General features: G+C 41.4%; 1 protein-coding gene across 2 annotated transcripts in view; it reads left to right on the top strand.

The window, feature by feature from the left end:
* Window positions 1-316: 316 nt before the first annotated feature.
* The window catches only part of Snx7 (sorting nexin 7), a 107,160-nt gene continuing 92,392 nt past the window's right edge, over window positions 317-15,084 (top strand). For both annotated transcript variants that reach the window (XM_004663933.2, XM_045138786.1), the window contains exon 1: window positions 317-475. In XM_004663933.2, the coding sequence (XP_004663990.2) occupies window positions 317-475 (159 nt within the window). The remainder of the gene's footprint in view (window positions 476-15,084) is intronic.

Below are 15,084 nucleotides of genomic sequence, written 5' to 3' on the forward strand. Positions count from 1 at the left end.
TTACAAGCCGCAAGCCACGAGAAAGGCAGCCAGAGCAGAGGAAACGCAGAATGGGCTCCGGGCGGGCGGCCTTCCTGGCTGCGGCGGGCGCCCGCGGGTCTCGGTCCGGGCTCGGCGCGCGCTCCTCGGGCGGGCTCCGGCCGCCGCTCCGCGTCTGCGCGGCGGGCGAGGGGCCGAGCGCGGCGGCCGGGGAGGCGCGGGCGCGGCGCGGGAGCCAATGGGCGCGCGCGTCGCGGGGACGGGCCCCGGGGCGGCGGCGGGCGGCGGCGGGCGGCGGGCCGCGGGCGGCGGGCGGCGGGCCGGGCGCACTGTCGGGATGGAGGACGAGCGCCGGGCGCGCTCCGCGCAGCCCCGGGCCGGGGAGATCCCGGGCGGCGGCGCCCCGCTCCCCGGCAGCCGCGGCTCGCCCGGCCTGCTGCGAGTCGACGTGCTGGATCTGGACGAGGACGAGGACGACCTGGAGGTGTTCAGCAAGGTGAGGACGCGGCGGGAAGTTCTCGGGCCGTCCCCGGGGCGCGGCGGCCCCCGCGGGCCCTGGCCGGGACCTTCTCCCCGGGCTGCTGCAGCCGCAGCCTCTCCCTCCTCCGCACTCTGACCTTGGGAGTGGTAGCGCCGTGGCTTCATGGAGTGTTGAAAGTTGTGATTTCTTTCTTTCTTCTTTATTTTTTGGTCCCTTCCTCTCCGACTTGTCCTTCGCCTCGCGACAGTACCGCGGTCCTGGAGGCGGGAGCCCCGCAGCTTCCCCCGCCCTTACCGGCTTCTCTCCTGGCCCTGGAAATCCTAAAGCCTGGGAGAATGATCGCTGGTATTTGGAGAAGTTAGTTTTGATTTACTGCCATTGGGTGTGGAGTGGAGTTGAGTCACACCCGGAGGGAGTCTCAAATCCAGTGACCCTTTGGTGTAAGTAAGGAAATCCTTTCAACCGGAGAAAACTGGCTCTCCTCCACTGGGGACCTGAGGATTTTTCGGATGGGTGGTTACTGCTTACTGCCAGCCAGCCCGCAACCATGGCATCCAGGTGTTCCTGGCACTCCCTTGCTTCTGTGATAATTGGAGAGAAAGGGTCCTTTGGAAATTAGTGGGCGGTTTAGTGCCTGTTCACTGGTAATTGTACTTCTTTCAAAGTTGGAGACCAAAGAGACCCTTCTTGTAGAATGGTTCAGTGTCACTCCAGTGCCTCATGCTGGTGCTAACAGAAAACTTGAGACCTAAACCCTATTAATGCTTAAAACGCCTGCAGTAGTTAAATGTTACCTTGACATTAAAGTAGCCACCTTCCTTAACCATTGTCTTTATTCTGGAAGAGCGTAGAGGATAAGCAATCAGCACACAAACTCCAAGAAGTATGTCAAATCCATGTGCACCTTGAGCCCTGTCCCAGACAGTTCTGAGCTCTTAGCCTTCACAGTTATTTAAATTGTAAAACGATGGGATCAGTTTATGTTTCATTGTAACACTGACTTTTGATATTCCACACATCCTTCATGTCCAAATCAAGAACATTGATTGGGTCAATTGGTTCATTTTGATTACCTTCCTCTCCTCAGCAGATCCTCTTTTAAGTCTGTGAATGGTCTTTGGTTATGCCTTGTGGAATTTCCCACTCTGAGAGAAGGGTGTTGAAGTGGAGTTTGTGTGTCACAATCATCTGGAATAACTTTAAACTCTCCCTGAATGGTCTCTGTCCCCAGATTCTGCCTCTCAGCTGCCTTTTCAGAATCCCTGTTTCAGTGAGGCCCTGTGGTCATAATGTAGCTCCCAGACTGGAGTTTGAGCTGCAGAACTGTTAATTGGCCAAGAGAGTATTGGGATTCTCTGGAGTTGTGGATGAACCAGGTGGGAAAGAAATGGCAAGTTGCAACCAGAAACATTTCTAAACAAAAGTCCTGCTCAGTTGCCTAAAGCTCTCTGGGAGAAAGGAAGCAGTATCATCTCCATGGCTGCCATCTTTTCTTGTAATTCCCTTTCTCATTGTAACATTTTACTCATATGTGTGTTTGTAACTTTGTATTCTTTTTTTCTAACGCGGCTTCCAATTTATGTAAGCTTTCAGCTTTCCTACCTCGCTTGTTAATGTTGCATAACAACAGGCTGTTCTGTGTGCTTAGGGAAAGGTTAGAGCCACTTCTATAAGTGGAAAAATAAGGGTATGCTACTGGTTAAAGTGTCCAAACAGCACTGTATAGGGGAAAATGTGAAGTTGGCCACTTGCTAATGTCAAGAAGTTAAAGATTCAACCATTAACTCTAGTTAGAAAAGCAAGTTTAAGAAAGCCTTGTCCCTTGGGCCCATTCATTACTCCCCTTCAGCCTACTTTCTGGAGTCCTTCCATAGTCCAGCCTGCCCGGGTGAAGGGCTCACAATCACTTATGACTCACACTGCCACTGCCCTTCAGTATTTTGTGATTGGCTACTGTCACATTTGTAGTCATTCTTGCCCCGTAGATATTTGTGAATGTGTAGCTTATGCCCCTCCCAGAAGCATTTGAAAGAGTAAGAACTATGACATTAATTTTCTTCCCACAACATATCACAGACATGTGGCTCACACACTTTTGTCTAAGATGCTTTGCTAAGTCTGCTTTGGAAAGACATGCAAGATCCATGTCTTCTAGCAGCATTGCCGTGTAGGTGGCGAGATGTAATAGACAATCAAAATGACATAAGAAATCAAGAGGGATGGGAAGGAAAACAAAATGGAGAGAGCTACAGTGAGAGTGGGAGAATTGGCACCCTGTAGCTTTCTGCCACTGCACAGCACTCCAGGTACATGCCCTACTGTTCATCGGCTTTAAATGGGCACTGAGGATTTGAACCTGGACCACTACAGGCTTTGCAAACAAGTCCTTTTAACCATTGAGCAATCTCCCCATTCCCTAAAATGGAGCTATAAGTTTTCAAATAATCCATTGAGGAGTGACACTGGACCTCAGAAAACTGTAGTAAATGAAAAGGGTCTTGATTTAAGAGAATAACAAGAGCTATTTGAAAGGCAAATATCCCCAATGGTGCAAAATGATAAAAACAAAACAAAACAATCAAGTAAGATATAAATGGTGGCAATTGTGTAAAAATTGTGTTAGAACTTGAATGAAATTAAATGAAACAAAACAAAATTAACTAGACGGAAAAAGCCCAGCATCAACACAGTGAGATTTCCCAGAACATGAAACCTTGGTTGGGGAGAAGGGACTTAAACCATGTTCAAGCCATAGCACTGGCTTAGTTAGCATGCCTCACAAGTATTTAGAAGACACTAGATGTCTGTATATTAATCTTCTATAATTGTTTTTCTCTGTCTCTAATCTCTGTTGTATGTCCTGATCAATCAATGCCTGGATAAAAAAATCAGTATTGTCTTTAATAGTGTCAATGATGTGTTAATTCAGGGGTTATTTGTAGAATTTATAGGTTGTGTTAAGAAACAAGCAAGACATTTGAGACACTTCAAGACTTAGAGTAAAATGCCATTGCATTCTTAGCTGTGAAGGGACAAGAGATGGGCATGGTATTGCTGGAACCCAGTGAGGACTGAGGCTTTGGAGGATGGCCAACTCTGCAGGTGATGTATTCATAGAGCCATGTAGCTGCCACCAGAAATGTGTGGTGCCACAGCAGAGAGGCTGTAGGGAGCAAGCTCACTGAGCCCTATTCGGCCCACCCGGGCTCTCCTGCTTAAGCTCCCCACCGGGGAAGCTGCTGAGGTGAAGGCACTCTCACAGGCCAGTCTAGGCACAGTGTAGAGAGCAGAGGCTGAGCAAGACAGGAAGAATAACTGGCTTAGAACACAGTACCAATAGAGAAGAATAGACACATTCATGCCTTCCATTCCATATGCTCTTCTCTAATGTGACCAAGACATGAAAATCTTTGTCCCTCTCTTTGTATCTGAGGCTGAGTGTTTTGACCAATAAGGTATGGTGAAAAAGACACTGTGCAATTTCCAAGACAAGATAATAAAAGGCAACACAGGGTCCACTTTGTTCAGCAGGACTCTGTGTGCTTTTCAAAGTTGCCATGTCAGAAATGCAACATAACACTGACATCAGGTTTTCTAGCCAGTAGTCTCAGCCAAATCCCCAGGTACTGTGTAGCATTTAACAACCATGAAGATGTCTCTATTATTTCAGTCTCCAGCATCCCTGTGGCCCTAGTCATCAAATCTTTAAGAACTTTCATACAGTGGAGCAATACTATTTTTGCTGTATGGTATTGGGATTTCTTCCCTATCCAGGAAACTAGTGAGCTCCGTGATGTAAAAGAGAGGAATAGAACTGTTTTATATTGCTACATTTTGGGAAGGATTGTGGCGTAGCCACACCAGAACCTCATAAATCTTTTGGTAAGTTTGAATACTATACTGCCTTTGGGAACAGAGTTTGAAATTTAATTGGGATAAATGTTAAGTTCTATGATGTTTTATATTGACTGGCAATTTCACATAGTACTATTATGTGTGAAGGTTGATTTAGGTTAACTGACTTTACATATCTGTGAGAGACTATCTTGCATGGACTAACTAAGGTGTGAAGATCTACTATGGGCTGCACTGCCCCATGGTTGGGGGTACTGGACTACATAAAGGAGAGAGCTGGATGAGCAGCAGCATTCATCTCCCTCTGCTTTATTACTGTGGATTGAGTGTGACTAGCTGACTCAAGCTTCTCCCACCATTGTCTTCCTCACCATACTGGACTGCTACTTGGAACCTAAGCTGAAATAAACCCTTCCTTCCACACACTGACCTTTATCAGGTATTGTGCTTTAACAAGGAGAAGGTAACTGACGAAAGTTCTAAGGAAGAAAATACCACTGGTCCTTATCAATACAAAGACAGCCATGACTTAAGCTAGTCATTCACAGAAGAGACTAGCTATATCCTCCATGTTTAGAATCCTGACTTCATGGGTTATAGTCTTGTTTCTTTGGGGGAGTTATTTAATGCCAGTGGCTTGGATGTTTTTAATAGTTAATGCCTCAGACAAAGATAGATAAGAAGTATGAGGATTGGATAAATGAGAGAGAGAGAGAGAGAGAGAGAGAGAGAGAGAGAGGGAGGGAGGGAGGGAGGGAGGGAGGGAGGGAGAGGGAGGGAGGGAGGGAGGGAGGGAGGGAGGGAGGGAGGGAGGGAGGGAGGGAGAAGGGGGAGAGAATAAAATAGGGATGAACTAAGACAATATTCCACCCACTGGGAATTCCAGTCTGTAATCATAGCTCTCTTAAATGTTAAGTGCTATTCTATATTCCTTCCTGAGTTAAAAAAAAAGAAAAAAAAAAGAAATTCCTCAAGCTTTCTTTTTTTCTGAGTTAACATGTATTCAATAATAAAATTCAAGTCAAATTTGAAATGACCATTTTCTGAGTAAACATTTCACATGTTTTTCAATGCTGTAATGATACACATACAATCTATACAAATGCTGTGACAAGGCTTATGAGCAAATGTCCTGTTTTCAGGATTATGTGGAGAATCAATTATATTGTAATCTGAAAAATCCATGCCACATTGGAAGAGCAATTCTACCCTCAGTACTATGTTTTTATTTTTATTTTGTTATTAACAACTCCCATGATTATAAAAAATACCCCATGGTAGTACCATCCCTTCCCCCACTTACCCCTTTGAAACTACACTCTCCATCATACTGCATCTCAATCCGTCTCTCTTTTACTTTTGATGTCTTGATCTTTTCCTCCTCTTATGATGGTCTTATGCAGGTAGTTTCAGGCACTGTGAGGCCATGGATATACAGGCCATTTTGTGTCTGGAGGGAGCATGTTGTATGGAGTCCTGTCCTTTCTTTGGCTCTTAGATTCTTTCTGCTACCTCTTCCACATTAGACCCTGAGCCTTGGAAAGTATGATACAGATATTGCAGTACTGAGCACTGTTGTTATTTCTTCCCATCACCATGATGCCTTCTGAGTGGTCCCAAGTTCACTGCCATCTGAAAAGAGAAGATTCTCAACCAAAAGTGAGAGTAGCATTAATACAAGGGTGTGAATATTAACAGAAGTGCTTACTGGGCAGTTTGATAAGCATAGTATATACATTTTGCCAGACAACAGCAGACGTTACACCCCTAGGGCTCATGAATACCCCTGTTTTAAGTTTTCAGTACCAGGGATGTATTCCCTTCCCATGGAGCAGGCCTCCAGTCCAATTAGAGGGAAGTTGGTTTCCCCCATAACAGACATGCCACTATTGCACCCGTTGGCTCATTTGGCCTGGCTGGCCAGATATAAAGCTTGCAGTGTCCACTGATGAGTATCTTTACTGGTGATTTCTCTTTCTCCCATTGAACTGCATACAGAATGGCTTCTTCCAGCTTTCTGTCAGCTGGTCTACATAGAGGAGCTTATCAGTTCAGTTCCAGCAAGATTTCTCAGTGGCCTTGCAGCCCAAGTATATGGAGTCTTCATCAATAGGGTCTTACCATCTATTCCTGGAAACCAAGGGCCTCGGCAATGGCCTATAATGTTTTGGGGGCATCAGGGATCTCCCTGGCCAACAACTCGCTGGAAGATATCCCATCCCTGGCACTGAAAATTTTGTAGCAACAATCTACGGCTGCTGGGTGTTCCATTGTCCAAAAAAGTAGGATTAAATATGTTTTATTTATATCCTCTTAGAGTTTTATTAGCTGTCCCTCCACCATCCCTTTATTCAATCTCTTCTCCAGACCTCATTTTGGGCCTTTTCACCTCCATTAATCTATTCTTCTACTTACATATATTCAATACCAACCTATTAAGTACCCCTCTCCCTTACTGTCTCTTTTCTTTTCTATCTCTTTTCTAGCTTACTGGCCTCTGCTACTGAGATTTTTCCTTCTCACACAGAAGCACATTCATCTGTAGCTAGGATCCACACATGAGAAAGAACATGTGACGCTTGGCTTTCTGGGTCTGGGTTTTCTCCCTTAGTACAATCCTTTCCAGATCCATGCATTTTCCTGCAAATTTTATAACTTCATTTTTCTTTACTGCTGAGTAGAACTCCATTGTATAAATGTGCCATGTCTTCATTATCCATTCATCAGTTGAGGGACATCTAGGCTGGTTACATTTCCCAGCTATTGTGAATTGAGTAGCAATAAACACAGTAGGGCATGTACTTCTAAGGAAATGAGATGAGTCCTTAGGATATATGCCTTATAGCTGGGTCATGTGGTAGATCAATTTTTAGCTGTCTTGGGAACCTCCAAACTGTTTTCCACAATGGCTGGACCAGATTGCATTCCCACCAGCAGTGTAGAGGGGTTCCTCTTTTTGCACATCCTCACCAGCATTGATGGTCATTTGTTTTCATGGTAGTAGACAATCTGATAGGAATGAAATGGAATATTAACATAGTTTTAATCTGCATTTCCCTGATGACTAGGGATGTAGAACATTTTTTTAGATGCTTATATACCAATCGTATTTCTTCTTTTGAGAACTCTCTATTTAGTTCCATAGCCCATTTTGTAATTGGCTTGTTTGATTTCTTATTATTTAATTTTTTGAATTCTTTGTATGTCCTAGCTATTAATCCTGTATCAGATGTAAAGCTGTCAAAGATTTTTTTCCCATTCTGTAGGTTGCCTCTTTTCTTTATTCACAGTGTCCTTTGCTGTACAAATCTTTGTAATTTTATGAGGTCCCAGCAGTCAATCTGTGGCTTTATTGCCTGAGCAATTGGGGTTATATTCAGAAAGTCTTTGCAAGACCAATATGTTGAAGTGTTTCCATATGATTTCCTCTAGCAGTTTCAGAGTTTCAGGTCTGATGTTAAGGTCTTTCATCCATTTGGACTTAATTCTTGTGCATGGAGAGAGAGAAGAATCTATTTTCATTATTTTACAGATAAATATCCAGTTTTCCCAGCACCATTTGCTGAAGAGTCTATCTTTTCTCCAATGAGTATTTTTGACGTTTTATTGAATATAAGGTGGCTATAGATACCTGAATTTGCATCTGGGTCCTCTATTCTATTCCACTGATCTACATGTCTGCTTTTGTGCCAGTACCATGCTGTTTTTGTTACTATGGCTCTGTAGTATAGGTTAAAATCAGGTATAGTGATACCACAAGCCTCATTTTTGTTGCTCAGTATTATTTTAGATATTCGAGGTTTTTTATGATTCCAAAGGGATGTTTTTCCATTTCCTAGTGTCCTCTGCAATTTCTTGCTTGAGTATTTTATAGTTTTCATTGTAGAAATTCTTTACTTCCTTGGTTAGCTTTATTCCTTGGTACTTTCTTTTCTTTTTTTTTTTTTTTTTTTTTACTATTTTTTTAATTAATTATTTATTTATTTGAGAGCAACAGACACAGAGAGAAAGACAGATAGAGGGAGAGAGAGAGAATGGGCGCACCAGGGCTTCCAGCCTCTGCAAACGAACTCCAGACGTGTGCACCCTCTTGTGCATCTGGCTAACGTGGGACCTGGGGAACTGAGCCTCGAAACGGGGTCCTTAGGCTTCACAGGCAAGCGCTTAACCGCTAAGCCATCTCTCCAGCCCCTTTATTTTCTTTGATGCAATTGTGAATAGAAGTGATTCTCTGATTTCATTCTCTGTGTGTGTGTTGTTAGCATATAGGAATGCTACTGATTTATTTGTATTTATTTTGTATTCTACTACATGGCTATAGGTGTTTATCAGCTCTAACAATTTGCTAGTAGAGTCTTTAGGGTCTTTTGTATTTAGAGTCATGTCATCTGCAAATAATGATAACTTGATCTCTTCCTTTCCAATTTGTACCCCTTTTATGTGCATCTCTTGCCTTACTGCTATGGCTAAGACTTCCAGTACTATATAAAATAAAAGTGGGGACAGTGGATACCCTTGTTTTGTTCCTGATTTTAGTGGAAAAGCTTCCAGTTTTTCCCCATTTAGGAATATGTTGGCTGTAGGCTTGTCATAAATGGCTTTTATTACATTGAGATATGATCCTTCTATTCCTAGTCTCTGTGGGACTTTTATCATGAAGGGATGTTGGATTTTGTCGAATGCTTTCTCTGCATCTAATCTGATGATAACATGATTTTTGTCCTTCAGTCCATTTATTGATTTGTGTATGTTGAACCATACCTGCATCTCTGGAAGCCTACTTGGTCTGGGTAAATGATCTTTCTGATATATTCTTGTATTCTGTTTGCCAATATTTTGCTGAGAATTTTTGCATCTATGTTCATGAGGGAGATTGGTCTGTAATTTTCTTTTTTTGTTCTATTTTTGCCTGGTTTTGGTATCAGGGTGATGCTGGCTTCGTAAAAGGATTTTGGTAGGATTCCTTGTTTTTCTATTTTATGGAAAAGCTTAAGAAGCAGTGGCATTAGTTCTTCCCTGAAGGTCTGGTGAAATTCAGCAGTGAATCCATCTGAGCCTGGACTTTTTTTATTTGGGAGATTTTTGATAACTGCTCAGATCCCCATACTTGTTATAGGTCTATTTAAGTTATTAATCTCATCTTGATTTAATTTAGGTAGGTCATATAAATCAAGGAAATCATTCATTTATTGCATATTTTCATACTTATTGGAGTATATTTTTTATAGTATGTCCCTATGAGTTTTTGAATTTCTCTGGTTATACATTGTGATGCTTCCTTTTTCATCTCTAATTTTATTAATTTGTGTCTCTTTTCTCTTTCTGTTTGTCAGATTTGCTTAGGGTTTTTCAATCTTGTTTATCATTTCTATAGCAGACAGATTCAGGTTCACTGAGATGAACTTTCAGACCAGGCACAGTTATGTAGGAAGGGATATTTATTGAAGCTTACAGACCTAGGGGAAGCTCCGTAAATGGCAGAAGAAGCTGGCCTTCCTTCACAGGACCAAGCAGAGAGAAAGAGAGAGGCACAAGCCTAAAAGCCAAAAGCCAAAAGCCCCCCAGCACACTTCAGGAACTCTAGCTAGGCACACTTTGCATATATTTAGATTGAAATCTGAAAAACACCACCACACCTTAAGATCCACCCAGTGACACTGCCTCCAGCCAGGTGGCTGCAGATGCAAACTACAAACAAATAAACAATTGAGTATATTGGGGGCCATCTGTTCAATCCACCACACTTTCATAGAACCAACTCTTTGTTTCATTGATTCTTTGGATTTTTTTTTTCTATATCATTAATTTTTGCCCTAATCTTTTTTATTTCTTCCTGTATATTGATTTTTGATTTGCCTTGTTCTTCTTTTTCCAAGGCTTTAATGTGAAGCATTAGGTCGTTTCCTTGCACCCTTTCTAATTTCTTAATATAGGCACTTAAAGCTATAAATTTACCACTTAGAACTGCCTTCATTGTGTCCCAGCGATTTTGGTATGTTGTGTTCTCATTATTGTTTGACTCTATGAATTTTTTGATTTCTTCTTGATTTCTTCATTGACCCATTCATCATTTAGTAGTGTATTGATTAGTTTCCATGATTTTGTGTGTGCTCTATAGCTTTCCTTGCTATTGATTTGTAGTTGGATTCCATTGTGGTCAGATAGAATGTAAGGAATTATTTCAATTTTCCTGTATTTGTTAAGATTGGCTTTGTTTCGTAATATATGGTCTATTTTAGAGAATTTTCCATGTGCTGCTAAAAAGAATGTATTTTCTGCAGCATTTGGATGAAATATCCTGTATATATCTGTTAGGTCCATTCCTTCTATGACCTCATTTAGTCCAGATGCCTCTCTTTTTTTTTTTTTCCTTGGGATGACCTGTCTATTGATGAGAGTGGGGTGTTGAAGTCCACCACTACCACTGTGTTTGGTGTTATCTGTGACCTTACTTCTAATAGTGTTTGTTTTATGAATTTGAGAGCCCCCATGTTAGGTGTATATATGTTTAGGATTATAATGTCCTCTTGTTTGAGTGTCCCTCTTTGGTGCCCTGTGGGTTCAAGTAGGCTGGCTGGATCACTGGACTGCTGTTCTGTTTTCTGGAGCTCAGCACTGGCTTTTCCTGTGGGGCAAGCTGAGCCTGGCAGGTGTGGCCCCACAGACCTGGCACTGCCGCTGCTGCAGCTGCCGCTCCTGGATCTGCCCCTGCTGCTGCCTGAGCCGCTGCTGCCGGAGCCTCTTAGGTCTGCCTGTGTGGGTTGTCGATGCTCTGGACTCCTACTTCTCTGCTGCCATTTTAATTTCTTATACACCCCACTTTTTAGTAAAAGTGTGTATTTTGCTGGGTATTCTTTGGCTTTTTCTCCCCTAGTCTGCTTTGGTGTGGTTCCTAAGCCGCCATCTTCTACCCTCAGTACTTTTAAAGAGGGATTGATTATCTGTCTATAATGGTAAAATATATTGTCATCTCCAAATGTTAGTGCCTTATGCATTCTTTGGACAGCTAGGTTGAGATGGAGCCCAAGATGTTGTCTGGCTTTTCTGGGAACCAGTAACCTCATCTTTCACTGACACTGACAATTTCCTCACACATTTGCCACCCATGATGGGGAATATTATAAGTAAATTATTGGTGGCCCATCTTGGTAACTGTGGTGGTTTGAATGTAAATTGCTCCCCGTATCTCTCCATAGCCTCATGTGTTTGTGATTAAGCTTCATATTTAATCCTCTACTGGAGGAGCCTTGGGGAGGTCGATACTTGCTAGAGGGAATATGTCATTGGTGGTTGGTCTTGGGATTTTGGGATCCATTTCCCCTTGCTGGTGCTTGCTTACTTTTGTAGCTTTCTCCCTGTGGCTGTGTGTCAGTGTGAGCCAGCTTTGTTCTGGTGCCATGCCTTTCCCTCCATGATGAAATTTTCTCCCAAAACTGTAAGCCAAAATAATCTTTATTAAGCTATTTCTAGTTGGGTGTTTTGTCCCTGCAGTGAGAAGGTGACTACTACAGTAACAATGGTCTGTGAAGAAAGTCTGCATAAGAGCCAGAGCTTGGAAAAGACTTGGATTAAGTCTCTTGACATCTTTTTTGTTTTTCTTTTGGTTTTTCAAGGTAGGGTTTCACCCTTGCCTCGGCTGACCTGGAATTCACTATGGAGTCTCAGGGTGGCCTTGAACTCACTGCGATCCTCCTACCTCTGCCTCCCAAGTGCTGGGATTAAAGGCATGTGCCACCACGCCTGGCTTGACATCTCTTTATGAAGAATCAATATGAGCTAGGTGTACTAAATGCAGTTGGAGAAGCAAAGCTAGAACCACTGGGTCTCACATAGGTGGAGAAGTTTAATTCACTTTAAAGAAGAATTTTCTAATTGAAAGTTGCAAAGTGAAAAGGTTACTCAAGGCAATCATGAACTGTGTCACTAACAATGTTCTAACAAACTGGTTGACTATTCCAGAAGAGAGGAAGGTATAACAGTGGCTTTTAAACTTGTTCTACTTAACTGGAAGAGCTGGGGAAAATCTGAATTTGGTGGTCCTACTCATCACTTTAACTTAATTCCCCAAGAGTATTCCACCATTCTCCAATTATTACTATTTCTCTTTTAAAGCCTGTTATCTTTTTTAGATGGATAGCTCACAAAGGGGTGCACTCTGTCATGATGGGGAGGCATAGTGGTGGAATGTGAGGGGGTGGTCACATTGTAGTCACATCAGGAAGCAGAGGCCAAATTTGTTACATTTTCCATTTAACTTTCTGCCAATGATGTTCCCTAGGTATTCAGGATAAAATGCTTTGTGTTTTCCTACTTATTCACTTACTCACTCATTCACTCCCAAGTCTGCCTGTGCATTGGAAATGTTCCCATCAGTTTTGTCTTTTATCTATTGAATAATTACCATCTCCTTGATTTTCCCTGCTCAGAGTAGTTATGTAGTTGCCTCTGAGTATGATTAATGTGGCCGCAAACTTGCTGTCATCTGCGTCCAGTGTGTTGCATGTGCTCATACCATTGGTCATACGGTCACTCTTGCTGACCTTGGTGATAGCCTGCTGTGAATTTGCTCTTCCAAGTTCTCATCCTTTCACCACCTTGTGCCATGTGAGTCAGTTGCATATCTTAGCTGTTTAGAAATGCAAGTGTCAGAGAGCCCCCCAGACCCAGGACATCAGAATCTGTTTTGGAGCAGGATTCCTAGCAGGTGAATCATTTTTTCCCTTAGAATTTGAAAAGCATGATTTCAGAAGCACTGAACTAGTTTGTCTCAGCTTCTGTGTAATTATTGTTAGATGAATAGTAGAAAAATTCTTTCAGTTATTTGTGGACTGTTATAAAACTGTCTCTTCTAAGAACTTCTTTCTTCCAGTACAATTAATTCTTCTTATTCTGAGTTAACATCTGTAATACTGTTTTGAAAATTGTACTATTCAGTATCACTTGCCTTATTAGTAAGTATCTCTGCTTTAAAACCTTGATTGTCTGTTTCCAAAGACTTAAGAATTGTGAAGTTGGAGTAGGAACATTGCATGTGGAATATTTAGTACTTGTAATATATTTATATTGGTGAATGGCATGGGCTTTGATTTTTTTTTTTTAGATTTGTAAACCAATTACTAGAATAATTTGCTAATGATCTGATTTCAGTAAATTCACTTTGTATTATTGGTGTTTCCTACCAGGATATGAAAATAAGTAGAGAGAACAGATTAGTTTCAGTTGAGTAATGCTGTTGCTGGAGGACAGAGAGCTAGGTTAAGCCTCAATCCTAGACAGAGTCTCCTATTCATATTGTATTAGAATAGACAAATGCAAAACATGAAACACAAGAGAATTATTAAGGAATCTGCTTTTGGGGAAAAAATAAGACACTTAAAATTCTTAGCAACCAACTCACAGGGTTATAAGCTATGGAAACCAAGTCTGGTAGGAAAGGAGTAAAATGGTCAGTGTTTGTTGGTCACAAAGCAGATCTGAAGGCTGAAAAAGCAAGGATAGAGAAACAAACATTGAGGAAAGGGAAGTATAATTCTTTTAAGCAGAATCAACAGTGTTTTATTTTTCTGTCCTCTTGCTCAGAGACAAATTATTATGCATATTTCAATAAAATGATGTTAGACTAAATGTTGTAAAAGGCTGTCTTATTTTATGTAGTTTTATGTTTTTATCCTTGAGGGTCCTAGAGGTATATACTAGTCTAGCACATTTTTGAAGTGATAACCTGTTGTCAGTTTATAAGTGACTTATGACTTGATGAAGGAACATATGAAAAAGCTGTGGTACTAGTGTTTAGAAATTACTTTCTTCATAGCCTGATTTGTTTATTGTCTATACTTTCAAAGAAGATATAAAAATAAAAGCTAAGTGTTCACAATTAATTACTTTAACAGGGTATTTTAAGGTTATCTCTAAAAGTGGCTGAGGTATCATGTAAAAAAAAGTATCTATTTTGTAATATTTTCAAGGAGAGAGAGAGGGAAAATATGAATCTGGAGTATGGCATGCCAGGGCTTCTTGCTACTGCAAAGAAACTCCAGAAGCACAACTTTACACTGGAGAGTCAGGCCCAGCCCGGTAGACTTTGCAGGCAAGTACCTTAAACCAGTGAGCTATCTCCCCAGTCCAATACTTTCTGTTTTAAGCAGAATATTTGATTAATTCTAGCAGCATCTGTACCAATTATGTTGGATAACAGTGTCACCTGTAGTCTAGGTAAAGAAAAGGACAATAAAACCTATCAGCAATCAGTGACATAGAAACCACTAAAACACAGAAAAAGCACAAAATTAAGCCAGTAGTTTCTAAAATTAAAATAAATTTTTTACTTTGAGAAGGGCTTACATGAGACAAAGCTTTACTATATGTCACTATGTAAGCATACTGGCCTTTAACTTACTAAGGAGTTCAAGCAGCCTTGAGCTTGATGTTTCACTGCCTCTATTCCCAAGTGCCAGTATTACAGACATTCCACCATTTCTGGCCTCATAACTATAAAAAAATTTTTTTATGTGAGACATACAAGTTTTGTCTTAAAATAGAAAACAACTACATGATTTAAAATGAAATGTAAAGCATAGAACATCTGTTTAGAACTAAAACGTTAGTCTTATTACTTGTGACCACAAGAACATGTCAGATTCTTGGTAAGTGAGTCTTCATAAGCAGAAAAAGGAAAAAAAAAATCTCAAGTTGGTTCTTTTGTACTAAGTGTGTATTTTTAAATCAATCTGAACACTGAACAGTGTCTCCACTGTCTTTCACTAGGGTAT

This window comes from Jaculus jaculus, chromosome 19, assembly GCF_020740685.1.
Source record: "Jaculus jaculus isolate mJacJac1 chromosome 19, mJacJac1.mat.Y.cur, whole genome shotgun sequence".
Classification (NCBI taxonomy): Eukaryota; Metazoa; Chordata; class Mammalia; order Rodentia; family Dipodidae; genus Jaculus; species Jaculus jaculus.